The sequence below is a fragment of the Heterocephalus glaber genome, unplaced genomic scaffold (assembly GCF_053883595.1).
Source record: "Heterocephalus glaber isolate CG9 unplaced genomic scaffold, H.glaber_assembly_v1.0 deba00001472, whole genome shotgun sequence".
NCBI classification, from domain to species: Eukaryota; Metazoa; Chordata; class Mammalia; order Rodentia; family Bathyergidae; genus Heterocephalus; species Heterocephalus glaber.
The window spans coordinates 50,354,422-50,375,131 of record NW_028258315.1 but is presented as its reverse complement, the minus strand read 5'-3'; the positions used below and the strand labels follow the sequence as shown (position 1 = coordinate 50,375,131).

The 20,710-nt window shown below is 39.4% G+C and overlaps 1 protein-coding gene across 11 annotated transcripts in view; it reads left to right on the top strand.

The window, feature by feature from the left end:
- Positions 1–20,710, top strand: part of Foxp1 (forkhead box P1) — a 471,410-nt gene that overhangs the window by 293,323 nt on the left and 157,377 nt on the right. For 3 of the 11 annotated variants that reach the window (XM_021266033.2, XM_021266034.2, XM_004854200.4), the window contains exon 1: positions 5,940–6,577. The exons of the other annotated variants lie outside the window; for them this stretch is intronic. In XM_021266033.2, the coding sequence (XP_021121692.1) occupies positions 6,392–6,577 (186 nt within the window). In that variant the 5' untranslated portion in view covers positions 5,940–6,391. Of the gene's footprint in view, positions 1–5,939; positions 6,578–20,710 lie in introns of those variants that run through there. 11 annotated transcript variants of the gene reach the window in all.

Below are 20,710 nucleotides of genomic sequence, written 5' to 3'. Positions count from 1 at the left end.
TGAAAGCTAAAACTTCCAAACCAGATTGGCAAAGGCTTACACAGCATCAATTACCAACAGACAGCCCTAATTTCCACAACAAGAATAGGCATTTCTTCAGCCTCCAGGAAACTTTATGCTTCTAGTATTTCTAGAAATACAGTATGCATGGTAGGCCCCTCTCAGTGATTATTATCAAGGTTCCACAAGCAACGATGTAAGCAACTTGAGTGAAAAAAATTCTCTTAAGACTGTATTGTGTAGATAATATTTTCCTGTGACTTGGCTGGGCTGGCAAGGAAGCATAGAAATAAAGGGATATGAAGAATAGAACAAAATGTCAGTGTGAAGGCCAGAGATTGGAAAGTAGATCAGTTAATTTGAGCATCAGTTTGCTTCTCTCTGAGCAGGGTTTATCCCTCAGGTAGCTAAGGACATAGGGGCCGCAAGGCCAGTCTGAGATCCCCTCTCTTCACCCTGCTCACCACCTCCCTCCTTTCTAGCCTTCTCACTCCATCGCTGCCAAAGGATAAATTGCCCTCATCCCGCTAATGCTAATGGAAGACATTATTAACAAAAGGGAGTGCTTCATAAAGGAAGCAGAGATCTGGCAAGTGGAGGCATGACACCCTCATGCTGATAGTGGTATATAGGTCAGAAACTATCAATATGGAAACAAATAGTACTTCCCTGAGATGTCCTGCCATATTAAGAAGACATGTCTCGCTGGCTATGTATATTTTTTCTAACAGTCTTTTTTTTAATGTTGTATTTCTCAGAGGAAGAAAAATAGATTTTAAAATGTAAAAACCTGTTCTTCAATTGAGTATGCAAAAATCTCAGTGCAGTATTTATTCCAAACCTGCTCTCATAATGTTCAGTCAAGGAGAAAACAGCAAAAAACAGTTGTTGATGGACTTAGCACAGAACTGGATTAAATAAGCATTAGTCTACTGAAGCTGATTACAGGAATATGAAAATGCAGTATCTTAATGGTACATATTTTTATGTGGCAGCTCAGTTGCCTTTCATTTTGCAGCTAATATGTCTATTCTTATGAGTCATTTACTTCTTTAATTACCTTTTGCAGGCAAGGCACCATGCTATATTAATGTGAATGATTTTTACTGCCAGTTTATCATACAATGCCCCAGAAGTTGAAAGGCGTAATTGACTTGGAAGAACAGCTCATGAAGGAAACAATATTTAGTTGACAGTTTTCCTTGTACTCTCTGTTGACGTTTATGAGTTTACACTATGCTAAAGGAGTAATAAACACAATTTTCTTTCAATAACAGGAAAGGGTAGCTTCTAAAATACATTTGTGGAAAACACATTTGTTCATTTCTTGAATAATATGAAAATAACACATTTCCAGTGATAAGACCTCTCAGATTGCCAATTGAATTAAACCTTTGAAGGTGCATTTATAACCTGTCTCAGAGCATTAGGAGATATTAGGCTTCATGTGACTGAATCAGTTTAATGAATATTTAAATTATATACAGATTTGAGTAAGTCGTTATTTAAAGCTAGGGGCTAGAGTGAGACTATTTGGTGGAATCCTCTCAACTTCCTGGCAGAGGAGAAGCAGAAAGGAAGCTTGGGAATTGGGAATTGTCTGGAGGAAGATTTTCCTTCTACAAAGGGAGGGAAAATCTGTCAGTACATTTTGGGAAAATAAAATAAAGAAGGCACAGTCCATACAACTCCTTATAAGGTCTGGCCTCTGAACAGTTAAAATAAAGCCTTGGGTGGGTCGCTGCTGCTTTGGAATCTGGAATGGTGCCTTGATTTGAACTTGACAAGGGCAGTTTTGCTTTAACCATCACTTCTGCAGGCCTCTTCTCCCACAGCTGGTCCACTGGCTCTGGGCAAGCCCCGGGTTTGGCATATTGGTTTAGAGGGAGTTAAACTTTTCACAGTTTTCTAGATTGTTTGCAGTTCAGTCCTGTGCACCATAATGAAAGTTTTCTAGCCATCTGTTGTTAAGCTAGTGGTGAGCAAGGCCAGTATATCCAAACAAAGTTCTGGCCTGCTGTAAACTGAACCTGTCAGTTTAGCATAGCTCTGCTGACCCCTCCAGCAAGCAGGGCGGCCCTTGGTACCAGGCACTCACTGCTGAGAGCTTTCAAAGGGAAACTATTTTAGGGGTAGGGGGTGGGGGCCTGTTTACTTTTTCCCTGTGTTCCTCTTACTGGCTTGGACTAATTTATATTTAATTTCTAAATGGATACTTGTCCACCCTCCTTGATAAGAGGAGGGGAATAACTTCTTAATCGGAGATTGTAGCTTTTAAGAAAAGCAATGGGTCTGTGAATGGGTGTGAGGAGGCTGCGATTTGAGCGTATATTCTGTGCAGGTATTTTTTGTTTCATTATTTTGTTCCTCAGTGTTTGGGAACAAATAGTTCAGGCAAAGAAGCACCTCAATTTATTACTTAGGTTATATAATTAAATTTTTTATAGCTTTAAAAGGACTTTTTCTCACTTTCTTCCTGCAATTTATATTGTATCATCTCCAGAAGTTAATACCTAACTTGGCAGAGCAGAGGCTAAGAGAATGCTCCCTGCTGTATGAAGTATTGTCTCATCCTCTGTTCTTATTTACAGGGTATATCTGCTGCCTTAAATTGGCCAGCTTAATCTTAAAATCGTTTCATTATTTTTGGGTATTTTTCTCCTGTAGTAGTATTTCCTTGGCTATAGATCTATAAAATATTCATATATATATATATATATATATATATATATCTCCCACATAAATATATATAAAGATATAAATGAGTATATTTTATCTGTATGTATGAATGTGTATATATAAATAAAATACAGTGTATGTGTTTATTTTAAATGCACCTATCAACATCTTTCTGCACCTGCCCCCACCTAACTGTTGTGGGCTTCCTTTTGGAGATCACACCTTGTAAGTCTCATGGTGTTTTTATTTTGACCTTGCTGTCATATATTTCCTGTCCAGCACTGGTCCCATTAAAGAGAGTCATAGAGATCTACCATCAAACTTCAGTGTCTGTTCCTCATTAAAATATCCAGGCCCAGCGGCCACTGTCATTGAATAACTGTTTCATCCCCTCTCAAGGACACCATACCCCCACCAAGTGAGAAACAGACAACAGTCCTACAAAGCAACAAAGAATAAAAACAGGGAAAGGATATGTACTTGTCTAAATCCCTGGCACTAGAGGGTCTGGACTCCTCTTTAATTGTAATCAAGGACTGTACAAGAGACAGGAATTCCATAAATGAGGGTGAGGACCACACAAGCCTGCCCCTTTAAGGGACAAGAAGTATTACACTAGTGAAAAATATTCAATTTAAAATTTAAATGAATGCACTTACTTAAAAATACCATAGAGTCATAATCTGTTTTTAAGGTGACTGACATATAAAGTGCTTTTTTTGTTTTAAAGTTGAAAAAAAAACCATATTGGAGTGGAGTTTTGGGTGTAAATGTCAGGTGCAGTGTAATGTGTACTCAATCCAAGAGTCAAACAAATAACCTTGGTATTTAGGACACTGCCTTTTAGAACATGAAATTGTTTTTGTTGTGTGTCTTTTTTTGAAGGAGGACTACATTAAGAGGTCACCTATTAGCTGTGTTTTTGCTGTCTTAAACTCAGTCCTTCTGTCTATTAAAATCAAACCATTGTGTAAACATTTCAGTGTTGTTCTTGGTCTCTATAATGGCCACAGGGATCAAGTTTCACCTGCCTGCACATCTTCAAGCAATTAGAGCAATTAGCGTGAAGCCATTTCACATTCAAGGATTCAAGGTCTATGGTGACATTCAAGTCCAGGAGAAGTCTGAAAGGCAGAGAGAGGAAGGGGCCCAGAGCTTGGCTACTATTCTGTGGCCCTGAGCAGACATTTTCTCCTTTAAAAATGGAGGCTCTTTAATGATGTTATTATGAGATTTTAAAATGACATATCAAAAGTTGTTTATATCAAAAAAACCCAACAGTCATATAATTACACTAATGAAGGCCTTTATATGTGGCAGGTTTTTTCAAAAAGGATTTTTAGTGCCTTGAGAAATGGAGTGTTGCTGCTGCTTGCATCGTGGTGGCAGTGGCAGCATTCTTCCTAGGGGAAGTTTTATAATGTACAACAGAATTTGCATTTTGGTTTTTACAGTAAACCTCCCTGTTTGGGGTAAATGTAACAATTACAGCAATGGAATATGGAATATTGAAGTTGGGAGATTTGGGGAGTAAGTGTTGAAAGCAACTATGGCTTTTTTTAGAGAATTGTGGTAATTTAACAGATTGAACTAGTACAGTTTAAGCAAAATCATCAACTGTAGCACATCACATTGCTGTATAGGCGGGACAGAAGGTGACTTTTAAAAAACATGGCTTAGAATCTAGTAGGGTGTTTGTTTTTTGTTTGTTTGGCCTTTTTTTTTTAACATTTGTAACTTAGTTACCCAGGAATTTTGTTTGCACAAGGCAAACCCTAAACTGATTACAGCTTTTAAAATTGAGATGCATATTTTAAATCCATATTTTACTGTTGTTTTAGTATGCAAAAAAAGGGGGAAAGGGGAAACACTAATTTAAAAAATCTCAGTACACTGCAAAAAAAGATCTCGCTTTGCAGTCCCAGAGGGTGTTCACAGTCAGGAATAACCGCAGGCTAAATTATAATGTGGAATTCTCGTGTCCTTTAACCTGATGCTGCCTGTTCACATCACATTCTGTTTGTTAACAAACAGCTCTAAGTGCAAAATTATTCTGAGAATTACTTTTTCATTATATTCATTGACTTTAGTTAAAACAAGAGGCTTTATTTAAAACAAAATTGTATGCTTCTCAGAAAGTTCTTGCCATAATTCTGCTAGGTGTGGGGCCATGACATACCTGTAGCAGTGAACAAATCTTGTCTGTCTGATGGTGACGGGAGCATTTGTGTTCATTCTCTCGCCGTGTGCCCAGACTGTGTGCCTTCTGATAACTGCCTTACAGAGCAGAGCAGGGCATGCTAGTAAAAGGCAGCATGTGGCAGATGGAGCCAGCATCCAGTACCTTTCCCCCCTGCCCCTTGAAAGGGATTGTAGGAAATCATTTGCTCATCTTTAACTGGATCAACTGAGTTAGAGAGAGGAACATTTGCATTGGATACTCCACCCCTGCAGGAAGTGGAGTGGCAGGCGTGGAAGCTCAGTGAGCCTCCGAAGGGAGGTGAGGCAGTAAGACAGATCCTTCCCATTTTTTTTTCCCCCAGCCTCGTCCTCTGTGTCTGTGATCTGCCTTTTGAACTGTTTTTGTGGCTGATCAGTTCCACCTAATATGTCTCTTGATTTCTGCTATTGTAATACTCAGGTGACATGCTGTTCTCTTCATTTTTATAAGCTTTAGATGCTTCTGCCTGTCACATTCTGGCGGTTTATCTTCAGCGTCTGGATTTGCTTTCAGACTTGAATGTCTATCATGCTGCCGTTGCTTTGAATGTGAGATCAAAAGAAGATGAATTCCAGTAAAAAATTTCCTTCTATGAAGAAAAGATTTGGGCCTATGTAAACATCCCACTGACAGCTCCCAATGACTTATTTTAGCCGAGTATTAGCACCTGCGTGACAGACGGTCCAGCATTCCACAGTCAATAACAAGTTAGTTGCTTCCCTGGCAGAACACGGCCACAACAGCAATACGTTTTCAGGGGAATACTTTTCTTCCTCCTTTTTAAAAATAGAATATGGCTGTTCTACTCTTCATCATGTTTTTCAAGCTGGCTTGCTATGCATTCAAGTTTCCTCTTCTTTTATGGTACTTGTCAAGCTACTTGGGTGACAGAAGACAGGACTTTGATAATTAGGTTGGGATGGGTTAAGAAGTGTTCAAGTAGACAAACTAGGCATCTTGAGATAAACAGGTAGTTTGGCTGATTGCAGGGATGGAAAATGTAAGGGAAAAGCAACAAAAGCAAGATCGAGGGCACATCCCTGGAATGCGGATGATGTGTTCTTTAAAAATACATGTGATAAAATCCTCGCAAGTCTGCAAAATCTGACTTTTCTCTTTCTTTTTTAAAAAAAGCATCCTGCCTATGTAAATGTCACCACAAAAATATCTCAAGAGCAGGTTTCCCAAAACCATGTTGGTGTGTGTTTGTCTGAGTGCATGCATGGGCTCTTTGGCAAGGGCTTGGTCTAGCCAGGGCACACTTTGCTGTGTTGCTGCTTGCAGACCTGGAGTGGTTTAGATACATGTCGCATTAATAGATTTCTTTAAGTGCTAAATGCAACTTTGAAAATTACCTGCAAGCTCCAACTGATCTTTCAACTTTGAAAGTGAAGAATTACTTGAGGAATTCTTGTGGTTTCTTTGTCATTTAGTGAGCGGCCAGCCAGCTACTGTGGAGGCAAACCTCTGTGAGTTTGTCGAAAAAGGGCAATGTTCCAGTGTGTTTTCTCCTCGAGTGTGCTTCAGCCGCTCAGCACTTCCTGTTTATTCAAACATCTTTTTTACCACTCGGCAACCCCCGCTTCACAGAAACAGCCAGAACCCATCTACAGCAAGAAGACGGAAATCCAAAGGCAGACAGTACAAGCTCACTCCATCAAACTCTTCATTTTCTCTGTAAGTGTCCAGAGAAAAAGGAACATTTTCATGGGGTTAAACTTTTAAACTCGGGATCGGTGCTTGAGCAGACATTCCATGAAGGGCAAAATAAGATGCTCTAACTTGTTTACTGCTTATCTGCTTCCTCTCTCTCCTCTCTCCATCAAAGCTTTTGTTGTTTTACAGATTTGAGAGGACTGGCTCCTACTAACTCCTTGTTAATTCACTCTTGCTTTCCAGTGTGTCTTTGGATATAATCAGCTAAGTAGCAGCCATGTGTTGTCAGGAGAGTTTTATAGGCTGAACACAGATTAGAACCTTCTCTCCGCTTATTGTGACATTGTTTTGTGTTGCCTTCTTTCTCTTCCTGTTATCATGGGTAGTCAGAGAATCCGAGGATGTTGCCTGTATAATTCTGCCTAGACAGAATTGTCCTCTGATAATGCATTGTGACACTGTCATCATTTGTGAATCAGTCTTGATAATATTTGTACCAATTTCATGCCAATAAAAGTCAGACTGCTGAAACACGCACGGTCATTATCTCATTCATATTACTATTGTTTAAACTGAGTGCCCTGCTGCAAAAGGAAAGGGAAAGCCTCACTTTGCCACCATGGCTTTAACTTTGATGTTGGAAAGCTCTTTTTACAATTTTTATCGTGGATAATTAGTACAGCTGGGAAAGCCCTGGGTCTTGGGCTGCAAGAGGGATAGAAGTGCTCTCTTAGTCGTCCTATTGAAATGACTTTTAAACACATGGTGTGTCACATTTAAAATGGTTTTATCTTTAATGCGTGTAGTCATCCCTCTGGCCTCTCTTTCTTCCCTCTGTGCCCCCTTCCACGCTGACCTCCAGCTTGAGGGTAACTGGTAAGCCAGGTGCTAATTTTTTTTTTTAACTAGTCAAGGAATCGACAGGAAATGGAAAATTGGCTCTTGTTTGTTAGTCCTTAGCCTAAATATCCTTAAATTTCAGTGTATAAAACACCATCTATTAGAATAGAGTAAGAAATGTGCTCTGTAGATGCCCAAATCTGTAATGGAAGATATTAACAAAAATAAATTTATGTGTGTCTGTATTGCCATGGCTATGATGGCTTTTTTAATGTTCCAAAGTTGTTCTGCTTTGCAAGAAAAAAAAATGATGTTTGTGACTGCCTTAAGGACAATTTGTTTAACAGTAGGAGTAATTGCAGGGAAAATGGAAAGAGTGACTGGAGGTATTTACTCAGATGTTAGTGTAGGTGTGGAGGCCGAAAACTCAGTGTGGGAACAGTGGGCTGCTTTTCTTGGTATCTCAGTGTATTTGATGACCATCAAATTTCCCAGCTCGCTGGTTTTGTTTTTTCTGGATGGCATGTTTGATTATTTATCAGAAGGGGAAGGGAGTAGCTGAAGCAAATAAACATGTGACCAAGGTCTGTTTTGTTTTCCACTCAGAAAGCCATGCCCTTTAACAGATATACAGAAAATAATAAATGTATTGTTGTATGATAAAAGGAAATTATGCCTTTTTTTTTTTTTTTTTTTTTTTTTTTTAGGCAAGTGAGTTAACCCTTAATGGTCAGGAGCCTTTTTCCTTCTGAGAATTTGCCAAGTTCTTTTTTTTTCTTTTTCCTGAGAATTAATCTATTACTGTGTATGGTTTTATGGAACAGGATTTACCAGGATTAGTTGTTCAGTAGTTTGGCATTTCCGAATACTTCACTTAGCTGTATCTGCCTCAGCAGTGCGACTATGTGATATGTGACCAGGCTTTAATAATGACATTGTTGGACAAATCAGTAGCACTTTAATTTGGTTAAAGCCTATCTTCTGCTTTCAGATCTAACTATGATCAGCTCAGCTAAAGGAAAATATTCCAGTGTTTGCATGCAGCATACATACAACATAATTTAACACAGGCCAATATTTTGCTCCTGTCTAAAGGTGTCAGGCAGTGGTTATAAGTTAGAGTCTGCTTATATTTCTGTGTCCCTCAAAAACACCTTTTACTCTTTATTATTATGTAATTATTTCATGATCTTCAGGTTGTCATTATCTCAACACAAGTCTTTCAGTGGCTGGGGGAAAGGCTCAAATCTGTTTTCAATGTGTAGAGTTTAAAATTACCAAACTGAAGTTTATTTTTTTAACTGTATTTTGTTAATTCTCAGGTGGGCTTTGTGTGACTCAATGTATATGTTCTTTTCATCTGGGCATTCACTGGCATATGTATTCTCATTCTTTAAAAACCGGGGCATGATCTTCTGTAAGGCTTCCTTTCTCATCTGCATCCTGATCCTAGCACAGTGCCTGGACCAGGCGTACCGAGCCCTGTAATTCACAGCTGAAAATGCCTATACTGTTTTGGAATGTGAATTGGAAATATGCACACAGAGGGATTCCCTCTTCATTGACTATATAAGGGAACTGAGCAGGGCTGATACCATATGGGTCCCACCAGGCTTGTCCTGCAGTCTCACGGGGGTGGCTTTGCTGGTGAGAGGACTGGGGTGGAAGGAGCCACCTGCGTCCCCCCCCATTCTGTCTTGTCATCAGGGGGTGACTCCAGAAAGGCACTTGGGTTAGAGCATCATACTTTGTACTTATACAGAGCCCTTTGTCCGTAGAAATCAAAGTGCCTGACTAATGTTCACTCCTTAATACTCAGAATACCCTTGGGACATAGGTAGGCTACCGAGATTATCCCACTTTTGAGGTGGGAAAGTGCTCTGCTGTTAAAACAGTTTAGTTTCCGAGTGTGTCTACATTTAATGCTCCAGCCAGACCTGGAAGAAGGGTGATCTGGATGCCATGGGAAGTGTTTTTCCTGTGACACCATCAGCCCTGACTACAGGCAGTCTCATGAGAAAGTGCTCTACCATAAAGACACTGGACTGGAAAATACAGTTAGTGGATGATGTTGATGGTTGTGGCAGGGAGGGGGTGGTGAAAATTATTCATGCTTAGTTTTAATTGATTTAAGGGTCAGTTAGAGTATTCTTTTAAAAGGTACAGCGTGGAGTGAAAACTTTGATTTTTGTTTTGTTTCACTTTAACTCAATATGGTGTTAGGGATTGAACTTGTACAAAAATCAAGTTGGTGTGTTCTTTGCAAAAAAAAAAATAGGTGCTACTTGCTGGCTATGAGAGTTGATCAGAAGTTGCTGTCTGGCTGCAGACTCTGTGGGAGGAAGAACTGAGTCGTGTCTGAATTTAGGTTATTACTGTGCTTCTGCAGGCCCGGTGAGCCTCAGGCTCCCTTCCCATGGCCACTAAGCTCGGTGTCAAGCTTCCTCCTTGCCTACTGTGAGGCGTCTGGGTAAAGCTTTCTCAGAAGGCTCTAGTGCAGGGCTGTGGTTCTTAACACTGTTTCTTTGTTGGAACCTGAATGTACAAATTAGATTTGAAAAAAATCTCTAGTCAAAATGTGTTTTTAATTTTTAAAAGTAATTTTCAAAAGACCACAAATAATTCCAGTTTTACTTAAGAAAACTACTCTGAAGCAAGCCATCATATGGAGTTGATGGAACCATATTTGATTTTATTTCACTGTTTTCCTAGTTTCTTTATTCATATTTCCTATGCCATAAACTTATTCCTTTCATGATCAATAATTGTTTAAAAACCACTTTTTAAAATTGCTTAGGGCCCTATCTTACACACTTCACGTGTATCAGTTAGGGCATAGGTGCTATTATTTCTTTCTATTCTTACTAATGAAGAAACCAAGGCACAGGGAGGTTAGGTAAGATCATACAGCTAACAGGTGGTAAAGGTGGGGCTCAAATCTAGACACAGTGATTGGTGAGCACTTAACCATCATATATGCTGCTTCTGTGGAAATATGTTAATGTTTTTAAAGCAAACTATTTTTTTAGGACTGCTGTGATTCTGTCAGGGTCAGTAATTCCCCCAAATTCCCAAGGAATCATTATTTCTTCATGCTTGGAAACTCAAGTTCCACCTTATGCTAAACTGTGGTTACTGGAAGTTCCAAAGGTCACTGTCACCTTCTGAGTACAACTCTGTGAGCACAGCTGTGCATTGGTGAGCACAGTTTTGGTTTTAATCTCCCTATTAAGAAAGTCTCTTCAATTCCTTGACCAAATGAAAATCTGTTTCTCTTTTGCTGTCTTGTATAGTCCTCATAAGGAAAAAATCTTTTTGAAAGTTCACTACAAAGTTACCTTGGAGTGTGGCTTAAATTAAGTGAATATATTCTAAAGTTGTCTCAATTTTTCCTCAAGAATCTGTTGTGTCAAGCAAGTAGTTCTAGCTCCATGAGAGGGGAAGAATTCCAAATCCATGGATATATGGGGTTGGAACTTCTTCTTAGTTGTGTCAATCTTACAGTTCATAGTGGAGGGATTCTGCCCAGGCTGGTTGACCTTCGGCATGTCATATAAATGTTCTGTTCACATAAAGCAGATTAGAACCAATCCAGACACAGAGCTGGGCTTCAGTGAGCACTTCCCTTTCCTTCCTGGTCAGTGGCACTGCCATGAGGATCACCACCACCTCCCGCCTTTCTCTTTGCAGTCTTGGGCAGCCGTTCCTCCTGTGTTTTAGGATCCCTGGGGAGAAAGAAAGTCTGTGCTTTCCAGTAACAAAATATATTCTCTTCTGTAAGGGCCAATTTATTGTGCATTATAGTAATAGTTTTATTCATTCCCTACTTGTCTTAGACAAGGTAGTGACCTAGGACTTTGCATGTATATCTCAAATAATCTTTATAGTTTAAACTCTCTGGCTGTGTTTCTTTAGATGTTACCTGGGTATAATAAGTACCTCAGAGAATGGTAAAAATTAATGATACAATTGGTCTGCACTGCTTAGTACTTGTCTGGCAATAAACATTCGGATTATGCAACTTTTAAAAATCATGCTCCTTTTCCTCAGTGAGCAGGGGCCAGAGCAGTTATAAAAATACAACTATTAACCACCCTACCATTATCACCAAAATATGTATGTATACATTTATGTAATCATAGCAGAGTATAAGACTTTACAGTGGATTTAAAGCAGGGACTGGAAATCCTACTGGAGCTGAAAGCCAGGCCAGTTAGATCCAGAGAGACAGACTGAACTTAGATGAAAGTAGAACACGAGTCATAGAGATCCAAATGTGTGAACTTCCACTGGACTTTACTGAAATTGTGGTGTGTGTGTAGGGGGGGTCTGAACTTTCTTAACTGTGCCTTTCCATCTTTTGCTTTATGAATGGTTCTTTTAGAAAAAAAGAATCCCCTTGGCTCAGCTGAACCTAGGAGCAGAAAACTTTTCCAGGGTGGGGCCTGAGGAAGGAATGAGAATCTAGGGGTGTGGTGACATCTGTATCCCTGGAGCAGGTAGATGAGGTGGCCAGAGGTGAGAATACAGAGGAATGAAGCAGAGGTAGCAGGGCTGGTGCATTCCTCCCTGTCCACCTGCTAGACACTCACTGTCACAAAGTAAATGTACGGGATCCTACAGTTTCTGAAGAAGTATAGTCCCCTGAGTCTGGGATATTAAGGATTCCTTTCTATAGGAAAAAGACTGTGGGTGGAATTTTCAGGGATAGGTAGGCTGTAGTTGGGAAGGATACTTGGATGCCTTGTAACGGTGGGCAGAGAATAGGTAGCACAGAATTGCAGATGTTGCCACAGCTTTAAGTACCCTGGGAATGGGAAGAGCTGCTTCGAACAAGCAAGTCTTTTCAGTGGAGTAAAGAAGGTGTGCCACTCTGCAAAGCCTACCCCTTTATCCCAGAGGCAGACGGACCCACTGTCATTCTTGCATTGTTGGCTCCATGGGAGTGCATATCTTTTTGCCAAGATTACCCATGGCCATCTTTGTGCTAATCAGTGACCTTGGTCTGATGTGAATATCAAGTTCTCATAGACAGTGTTTGTTTGGTTTTTTTTGTTGTTGTTGTTGTTCGGGACACTCAGTAGACTGGTGACCTTGAAGATGTCATTGAACCTCATAGTCTCTGGGTTTCTTCTTTAAATCAGGAATTATAAAACTTTCCCCTACCTCCCTTAGAGATGTTGGCAACATGAGATAAAATAGTATGTGTAAAGTAACTAGTGCAGTGCCTGGTACATAGTAAACAATTCAGTACATTGTTTTTATTTTAGTCTCTTAAATGCAGGAAAGCTGTTAGGCTGCGCTTGCCCAATGTTTCCAGATGCTCCCTATTTCTTAAATTGTGGAGATTTTTTGCTTTTATTTCCTCAGTGCTGGAGATTGAACCCAGAGCCTTGTGCATGCTAGGCAAGTAGTGTAACGCAGAGCTATACCCTAGACCTTTAAATATTGTTCATATGTAATCTTTGCTGTCCTCAATAACTGCTTTAAAAAGTATAAATTATTGTAGATTAGGATTTTTTCCCCTTTTCTGGAAAACTATGGTAAAATGTGAGTAATTCCACATATTTTATTACTAACCTAATAATTTGAACCATTGCTTTTATCTTCTTAATGTTTTGTTGTTCTTGTTGTGGTTGTTAATTTTCCTTTTGTCTTCTATCTCTGCTGGAATGTTGCCTCCACATCCTTTTCATTCTTTGATGTTTTGCTCAAAATTTAGGCAAGGATAGGGAGCTATTTTGTGAATCAAAGTATTTGTAGGTGTTAATTACCACTTAAGGCATCCTGAGTATGTGTGACTTACATTTCAAGAAGAAAAAGAATACAGGACCATATTTATTTGAGCAGGAACTAAATTCTGTGTTTTTGTTTTTTTGTTTTTTTGTTTTTTGGTACTGGGGATCGAACTCGGGTCCTTTGTGCTTGCGAGGCAGGCAGCAGAACTACTGAGCTAAATCCCCGCCCTTAGATTCTGTGTTTCTAATAAATTCATGGAAAACCTTCCATTATTTTGAGCATAATTCTAGCCAGATCCTTCCACAACCTTCAAAACTAGCAAATTGTCTTCTAATGTACAAAATGGTGTGAACCCGCATTCTTCATACTAGGAGTGGCTGGGCTGCAACCTCATAAAAAGCAATTTCAGAAAAGAGGGGGTTAACATAATGAGTTAATAGATCCCTTTGATTGATTTATCCTCACATTTGACCCCTGTATTTTCTGCCTTGGGAACCTGGAGAAGGACTGGGCCAATCTGTTCCTGTATTTATTTGTTAACACAATCTATTCTTAAACAAAAGCTTGATGTAGCATCCAACTTAGCATTTTAGACATTTTGTAATAAACTTTTATCCTGCTTCACTTCATTGCAGTGTTCCTGCTGCCCATGGTAGTAGCCCCCAGGGTGTGATCTTGTCAATTCTCAGGAGCTCAACAGGCTTGGGCTTGGGCAGTGCTTGGAATCCCTCCAAAGACAACTCAGGTGCCGGAGCCTATGCTCGTGATTCAGCATCTGGCACTGGCTGGCTTAGGGAGCAGCTGCCCAGTGCCTTCTCGAGGTGGTTACGGGGTCTGGTGGTGCTCATGGGAGTAGGAGGATGTAGCATGCCACCCCCCCTTCTCAGAAAGGACTTCAAACAGACTTCCTAATTGTAGCCATTAAACTTATTTCACCTGATTTTGCAAGATCATAGATCCCCCCTCCCTTTTTTTGGTCTCATGAAAATTCTTATTCTTTGGCAGAGTGTATCCTTTGTGTGCTTTCCAAATAAAAATGTTTAGTCATAGCTGCAAATGAATATAGGGTTTTCTGACCCCTCTGCTCCCGAGGCTTCCTTTGGGGGTGGCTTATAGCAGAATGCCTCCTCCTGCCTAGAGCTTTCTAATCTCTGTGTCTACTTCCCTGTGGTTGAATCATGGGCAGGTATTTGCACTCACAGTTCTAACACAAGCAAATCATGGCACAGTGCAAGAACATACTTCAATAATTCTGTTCTCTTGCACCCCGTTTCTTCTAAAGAAGGAAGGAGAAAACATATCATTTGCTATCTTTCTTCCTAAGAAAATAAATTCTAGTAAGTTTCAAATATTTAAAAGAATCATACACTTCCAACCTACCTGTGCTGATGTCTTGGTGATATTTGTAAAATGTTAAAGTGAAAGATGAGTGAGGGACATAAGTGCCATAGCAGTGCCAACCACCCTACATGTAGCTTAATATAAAGTCGTAAAGCCAGTCTGCCATACCACCACCCCCAGCACAGAGGAGCAAAGCCACCTGCAGAGCAAAGGAGGTGAACCTTCCAGGCCGCCTTACCACCACTCCAGCACCTAGGTGAGCCATGCCCCCTCCCCAAAATGAGAAGACACATTAAACAAGTCTCAAAACCAGACTTCCAGATCACCTAAAGCAACCCTAAAGGGAAACAAGATGGAACAATCTGATACTCAACCACCTGAACTCCCTAAACTGGCAACGAAAGAGGATCTGGAAAAGATGAAATCAAATAATTTGTCAGATAACAGCAGAGATTGTGACCATAGGGCAAGACATGATTAATAAATCTAGAGAGGACACAGATAAAACAAAGTGGCGCTGAGGAACATTATGGAATCCCAACATAGGAAACAAATGGAATCCATAAAACAGATGCAAACAGATTTCCAGGAGATTAAAAACTCCATTGAAAGTTTATGCAGCAGAGTGAACCATTGTGAGGACAGAATTTCAGATATAGAAGATAAGATTGCAATTAGTGACCAGAAAAAGAAAAATTGCTTTAAAATAGTAAGGGACCATGAGAAATCAATCCAGCAGCTACTAGATGATGCAAAGAAGAATAACATAAGACTGATCAGAGTCAATGAAGAAAGGGGAGAGAGGGGCCGGGGATTTAGCTCAGTGGTTTCACTGCCTACTGCGTAAGCACAATGACCCGAGTTCGATCCCGGTACCAAAAAAAAAAAGCCACATAAGAAAGAGGAGAGAGTGCAGATGACATAAAAAAAACTGTTCACAACAGTGATGGCAGAAAACTTCCCAAGCAGGGGAAAAGAATTTGACGTACAGATAAGTGAGGCATATAGGACTCCAACTAGCCTTGATCAAAAAAAATCTACACATAGGCATGTAATAGTTAAGATTCCAGAAACCCAATAGAAGAACAAAATTCTACAAGGAATTAGAGAGAAAAAAACATTACATACAAAGGAAAGCCCATCAGAATCACAGAAGACTTCTCAACACAAACCCTCAAGGCAAGAAGAGCTTGGTGTGACATATTTCAAGCCCTAAAGGAAAACAGCCTCCAAACCAGTTTGATGTACCCTTAAAAACTATCTTTCAAAATTGATGGAGAAATAAGATACTCTCATGACAAAGAGCACCTTAGGAACTTCATGAACACCAAACCAGCACTCCAAAAAATTTTGACAATATCCTAGGAAAAGACAACCAGGATCACAATCCCAGGAAGCCCAGCAGAATGAATCCATTGGGCATGACGAGAAATTAAACACAAAGAGGTAGATTCCAACAAACAGAAAAAGTCATGACAATGATAGGACAACATGTATCAGTTATAACCATCAATGTTAAAGGTCTCAATTCACCAGTCAAAAGAAATACACTGGCAGAATGGATCAAGAAGCAAAATCCAGCAATATGCTGCAAACAAGAAACACACTTAATTCGAAAAGAAACGCACAGACTGAAAGTTAAAGGGTAGAAAACATATTCTATGAGACAGGAACCTGAAAAAAAGCAAGAGTAGCTATCCTCTTTGCATATCAAGTGGATTTCAAACCAACAATGATGAATAGAGACAAAGACAGACACTACACCCTTGTAAAGGGAACAATCCAACAAGAAGAGATGACAATCATAAATATCGATGCACTAAACACTAGTGTGCCCAACTAAATAAAACAAATATTAACGGACATGAAAAATCAAATAAGCACTAATACAGTAGTAGTGGGGGAACTCAATATCCCACTGTCACAAATAGATAGATCAGCTAGACAAAAAATAAACAACAGAATACTAGAACTAAATCAAACTCTTGAACAAATGAACTTAACATGTTTCCAGAGTGTTCCACCCCACAAAATCAGAATACACATTCTTTTCAGCTTCACATGGGTCATTCTCCAAAATAGACCACATACTTGCTCAGAGAACATGTTTATGTAAGTGCAAAGGAATTGAAGTTATCCCTTGTATATTACCAGATAATAGTAGGATGAAATTGGAAATGAATACCAAAAGAAATCTCAAGAATTTCATAAACACATGGAAACTGAACAACAATCTTCTGAATAACCAATGGGTCACAGCAGAAATTAAAGAAGATATCAGACAGTTCCGACAACTAAATGACAATGCCAGTACAACATATTGGAATCTATGGGACACAATGAAAGCAGTCTTACGAGGGACATTCATAGCAGTGAATACTCATATTAGGAAAACAGAGTGAGCCCAATTAAACAACCTGATGCTGAACCTCAAGCTTCTAGAAAGAGCTCATACAAGGGAGGAAATCATAAAGATCAGAGCAGATGTCAGTGCAGTGTAGACTAAGAGAACGATACAAAAAAATCAATGAAGTCAAGAGTTGGTTCTTTGAAAGAATAAAATTGACAAACCGTTAGCCAACCTTACCAGAAAAAGGAAAGAAAAGGCCCAAATCCATGCAGTTAGGAATGAAAAGGATGAAATTACAATGGACCCAGCAGAAGTCGAGAGGACTATCAATACCTACTTTGAGAACCTATACACCAATAAGATGGAAAACACAGAAGAAATGGACAGATTCCTAGATAAGTATGAATTATGAAAGTTGAACAAAAAAGACCTAAAAATTCTGAACAACTCAATATCAATCAATGAAATTTAAAATGTAATTAAAAACTTACCAACTAAGAAAAACCTAGGTCCTGATGGCTTCACTGCTGAAATTTACATGACATTTAGAGAGGAACTACTGTCATTACTTTTTAAACTGTTCAATGAAATTGAAAGGGAAGCAATACTCCTAAATTCATTCCTGGAAGCAAGCATCACGTTGATCCCCAAAGCGGAGAAAGACCCAACCAAAAAAGAGAACTATAGGCCCATCTCACTAATGAACATAGATGCAAAAATCCTGAATAAGATACTGGCAAATAGAATGCAGTTGATCATCAAGAATATCATACACCCTGAGCAAGTGGAATTCAACCCATGGATGCAGGGATGGTTCAACATATGCACATCAGTAAATGTAATACACTATATCAATAGAGCCAAGGACAGAAACCATATGATCATCTCAATAGATGCAGAGAAAGCATTCAACAAAATCCAACACACATTTATGATAAAAACCCTACAAAAAATTGGAATAGACGGTCTCTACCTCAATCTGATAAAAGCCATCGAAGAAAAACCAACAGCCAATATCATACTAAGTGGTCAAAAACGAAAATGCTTCATACTAAAAAATCAGGAACAAGACAAGGATGTTTGCTATCACCACTCCTATTCAGTATAGTTTTGGAAACATTAGCCACAGCAATTAGACAAGAGAAAGAAATGAAAGAAATAAAGATAGGAAATGAAGAAGTCAAATTGTCATTATTTACAGACAACATGATACTCTATATAGAAGACCCGAAGAACTCCACCAAAAATCTCCTGGTCTTAATAACCGAATTCAGTAAAGTAGCTGGATACAAGGTCAACACTCAGAAATCAATAGCTTTCTTCTACATGAACAACAGGCTCACTGAGAGAGAAATAAGGCAAATAATTCCTTTCACAATAGGATCCAAAAAACTGAAATACCTAGGAATCAGCCTAACAAAAGAAAGCAAAGACCTCTTCTCTGAAAACTATAGCACTCTGAAAAGAGGGATTGAACATATCAGAAAATGGAAAGATATCTCTTCTTTATTCTTCTTCCGATAGGAAGAATCAACATAGTGAAAATGGCCATACCTCCAAAACTGCTATATAGATTCAGTGCAATCCTCATTGAAGTCCCAGCAGCATACTTCACAGACCTTGAGAAAACAATCCAAAAATTCATTTGGAACAAAAAGAGACCTAGAATACCAAAGGCAATACTACGCAGTAAAGACAAAATAGGGGGTATCACAATCCCCAACTTGAAACTATACTGCAAAGCTACTGTGATTAAAACAGCATGGTATCTGCAAAGAAACAGACCTCAGGACCAGTGGAACAGATTAGAAGATGCAGAACCAACTCCAGTCACCTCATCTTCGACAAAGGAGCCAAACACCCTTACTTGAATGTCTTTAATAAATGGTGCTAGAAAAATTGGGTTTCAGCTTGCCAAACATTAAAACTAGACCTGTATCTCTCACCATGCATTAAACTAAAATCAAAATGGATTAACAATCTGAATATTAAAACAGAAACTCTGAACTGGCTGGAACAGAGGTTAGGTAGAACTCTCGAAGACATTGGTGTAGGAAAAGATTTTATGAACAAAACCTCAGTTGCCCGTGAACTAGCACAAACAATCAACAAGTGGGATCTCTTCTTATTAAAAAGCTTCTGTACAGCAAGAGAACCCACCAATAGTGTGAAGAGACATCCCACAATGTGGGAAAAAATTTTTACCAGCTGTTACTCAGACAGAGGCCTACTAGAATCTGTAAAGAATAAAAAATACCAGATCTCCCAAATTTAAAGACCCAGTCCTAAAATGGGCATCTGAAATGAGCAGACATTTCTCAGACGAAGTAGAAATAGCAAATAAACATATGAAAAAATGTTCAACGTCACTGGTCATTCGAGAGATGGAAATGAAAACAACACTGAGATTCCACTTCACTCCAGAAAGAATGGCTGCTATCATGAAATCAACCAATAACAAATGCTGTCGGGTCTGTGGGGAAAGAGGAACCCTGCTCCACTACTGGTGGGAATGTAGACTGGTGCAACCACTGTGGAAATCAGTATGGAGATACCTCAAAGAACTAGGACTGGAAGTCCCATTTGACCCAGCTATTCCCCTGCTGGCTAACTTCCCCAAAGAATTAAAAGAATCATACCACAGTGATATATGTGCACCCATGTTCATAGCAGCACAATTTGTAACAGCTGAAACTTGGAAGCAGCCCAATTCCCCATCAGCTGGAGACTGGATAAAGAAAATGTGGGTTTTTTATAAGATTTTATAAGATGGAGTACTACTCAGCTATAAAGAAGGAGAAATTACAGACATTATAGTTAAATGGATGCACATTGAGGTGATACTCTTAAGTGAAATAATTAGGACACATGTGTAAATACCAAATAGTTTCTCTAGTGTGAGAAACTGAAAGTGTAAATAAGGATTATAAGGTATAATAGATAATGTGATATAGGAAGAAAAGGGGCAAAGGGGAAGGGGCAGTGGGAGGGGTAGGGGAAAGCAAAGAAGGGAATGGAATTAATATGAGAAAAAAAAATGGAAACAAAGTCTTTGTAAATAGGGAGGGGTGGAGGGGTTGAAGGGAGGACAGGGGAAGGGGGAAAAAAAAAGAACCAAGATACATCATGTAAAGGTACAAATTCCCAGTGATGCATGTCATCATATTGCGTACCTAAAATGTACCAATAAACTTAGTAAAAGAAAGTCGTAAAAAATTAAAAAAAGAATATAGAATCATGTCAGTAAAGACATTGAAAGAAGATCCAGAAAAGAGGTGCAGGTTGGTGTAGGATGGTGCAGTGGTACAGGCACTGGGGTATGCATTGGCAACACCTCGCCTCTCCCCATGTGACACTGCCCATGACCTGTGACCATATCTTTTTCTGTAGGTGGAATAAGATGGTGGTAGGCAACTTGGCTTTTTAGTTTCCTGTCCCTTTTGATTTAAACTCAAACACATAATATTGGAATGCTGCAGGGATAGAGTTATCTGTGCTCCACAGTTTTTCATCATATCTACCTTGCTTCTGTCTCATTTGCAAACCCTAATGGGTATTTTAGGGAATCCATGTCAGTGCCCTATCTAAAGATCAGCTGCTAAGCCTGCCTTGAAATCATAGGATATTTACTTCCATTGTTAGAATTCTGAGAGTTCTGCAGTACAATCTTTCTTTTCTAGATCCTTTTAAACCCAGTTTCCCAGTTGATCCAAACTGGCTTCCTTCCTGCTTTTGAGGGTTCTTGAGTCAAGGGAATTAACTGTCAATGAATGGTCAGTCTGCACTCCTGTTCACAGCATCACAGAGTAGACTGAATAGTCACTAGTTCAAGAAGAGTGTTCAACACCCCCCCCCCCACGCACACTTTTTCTTTCTTTTTGTTA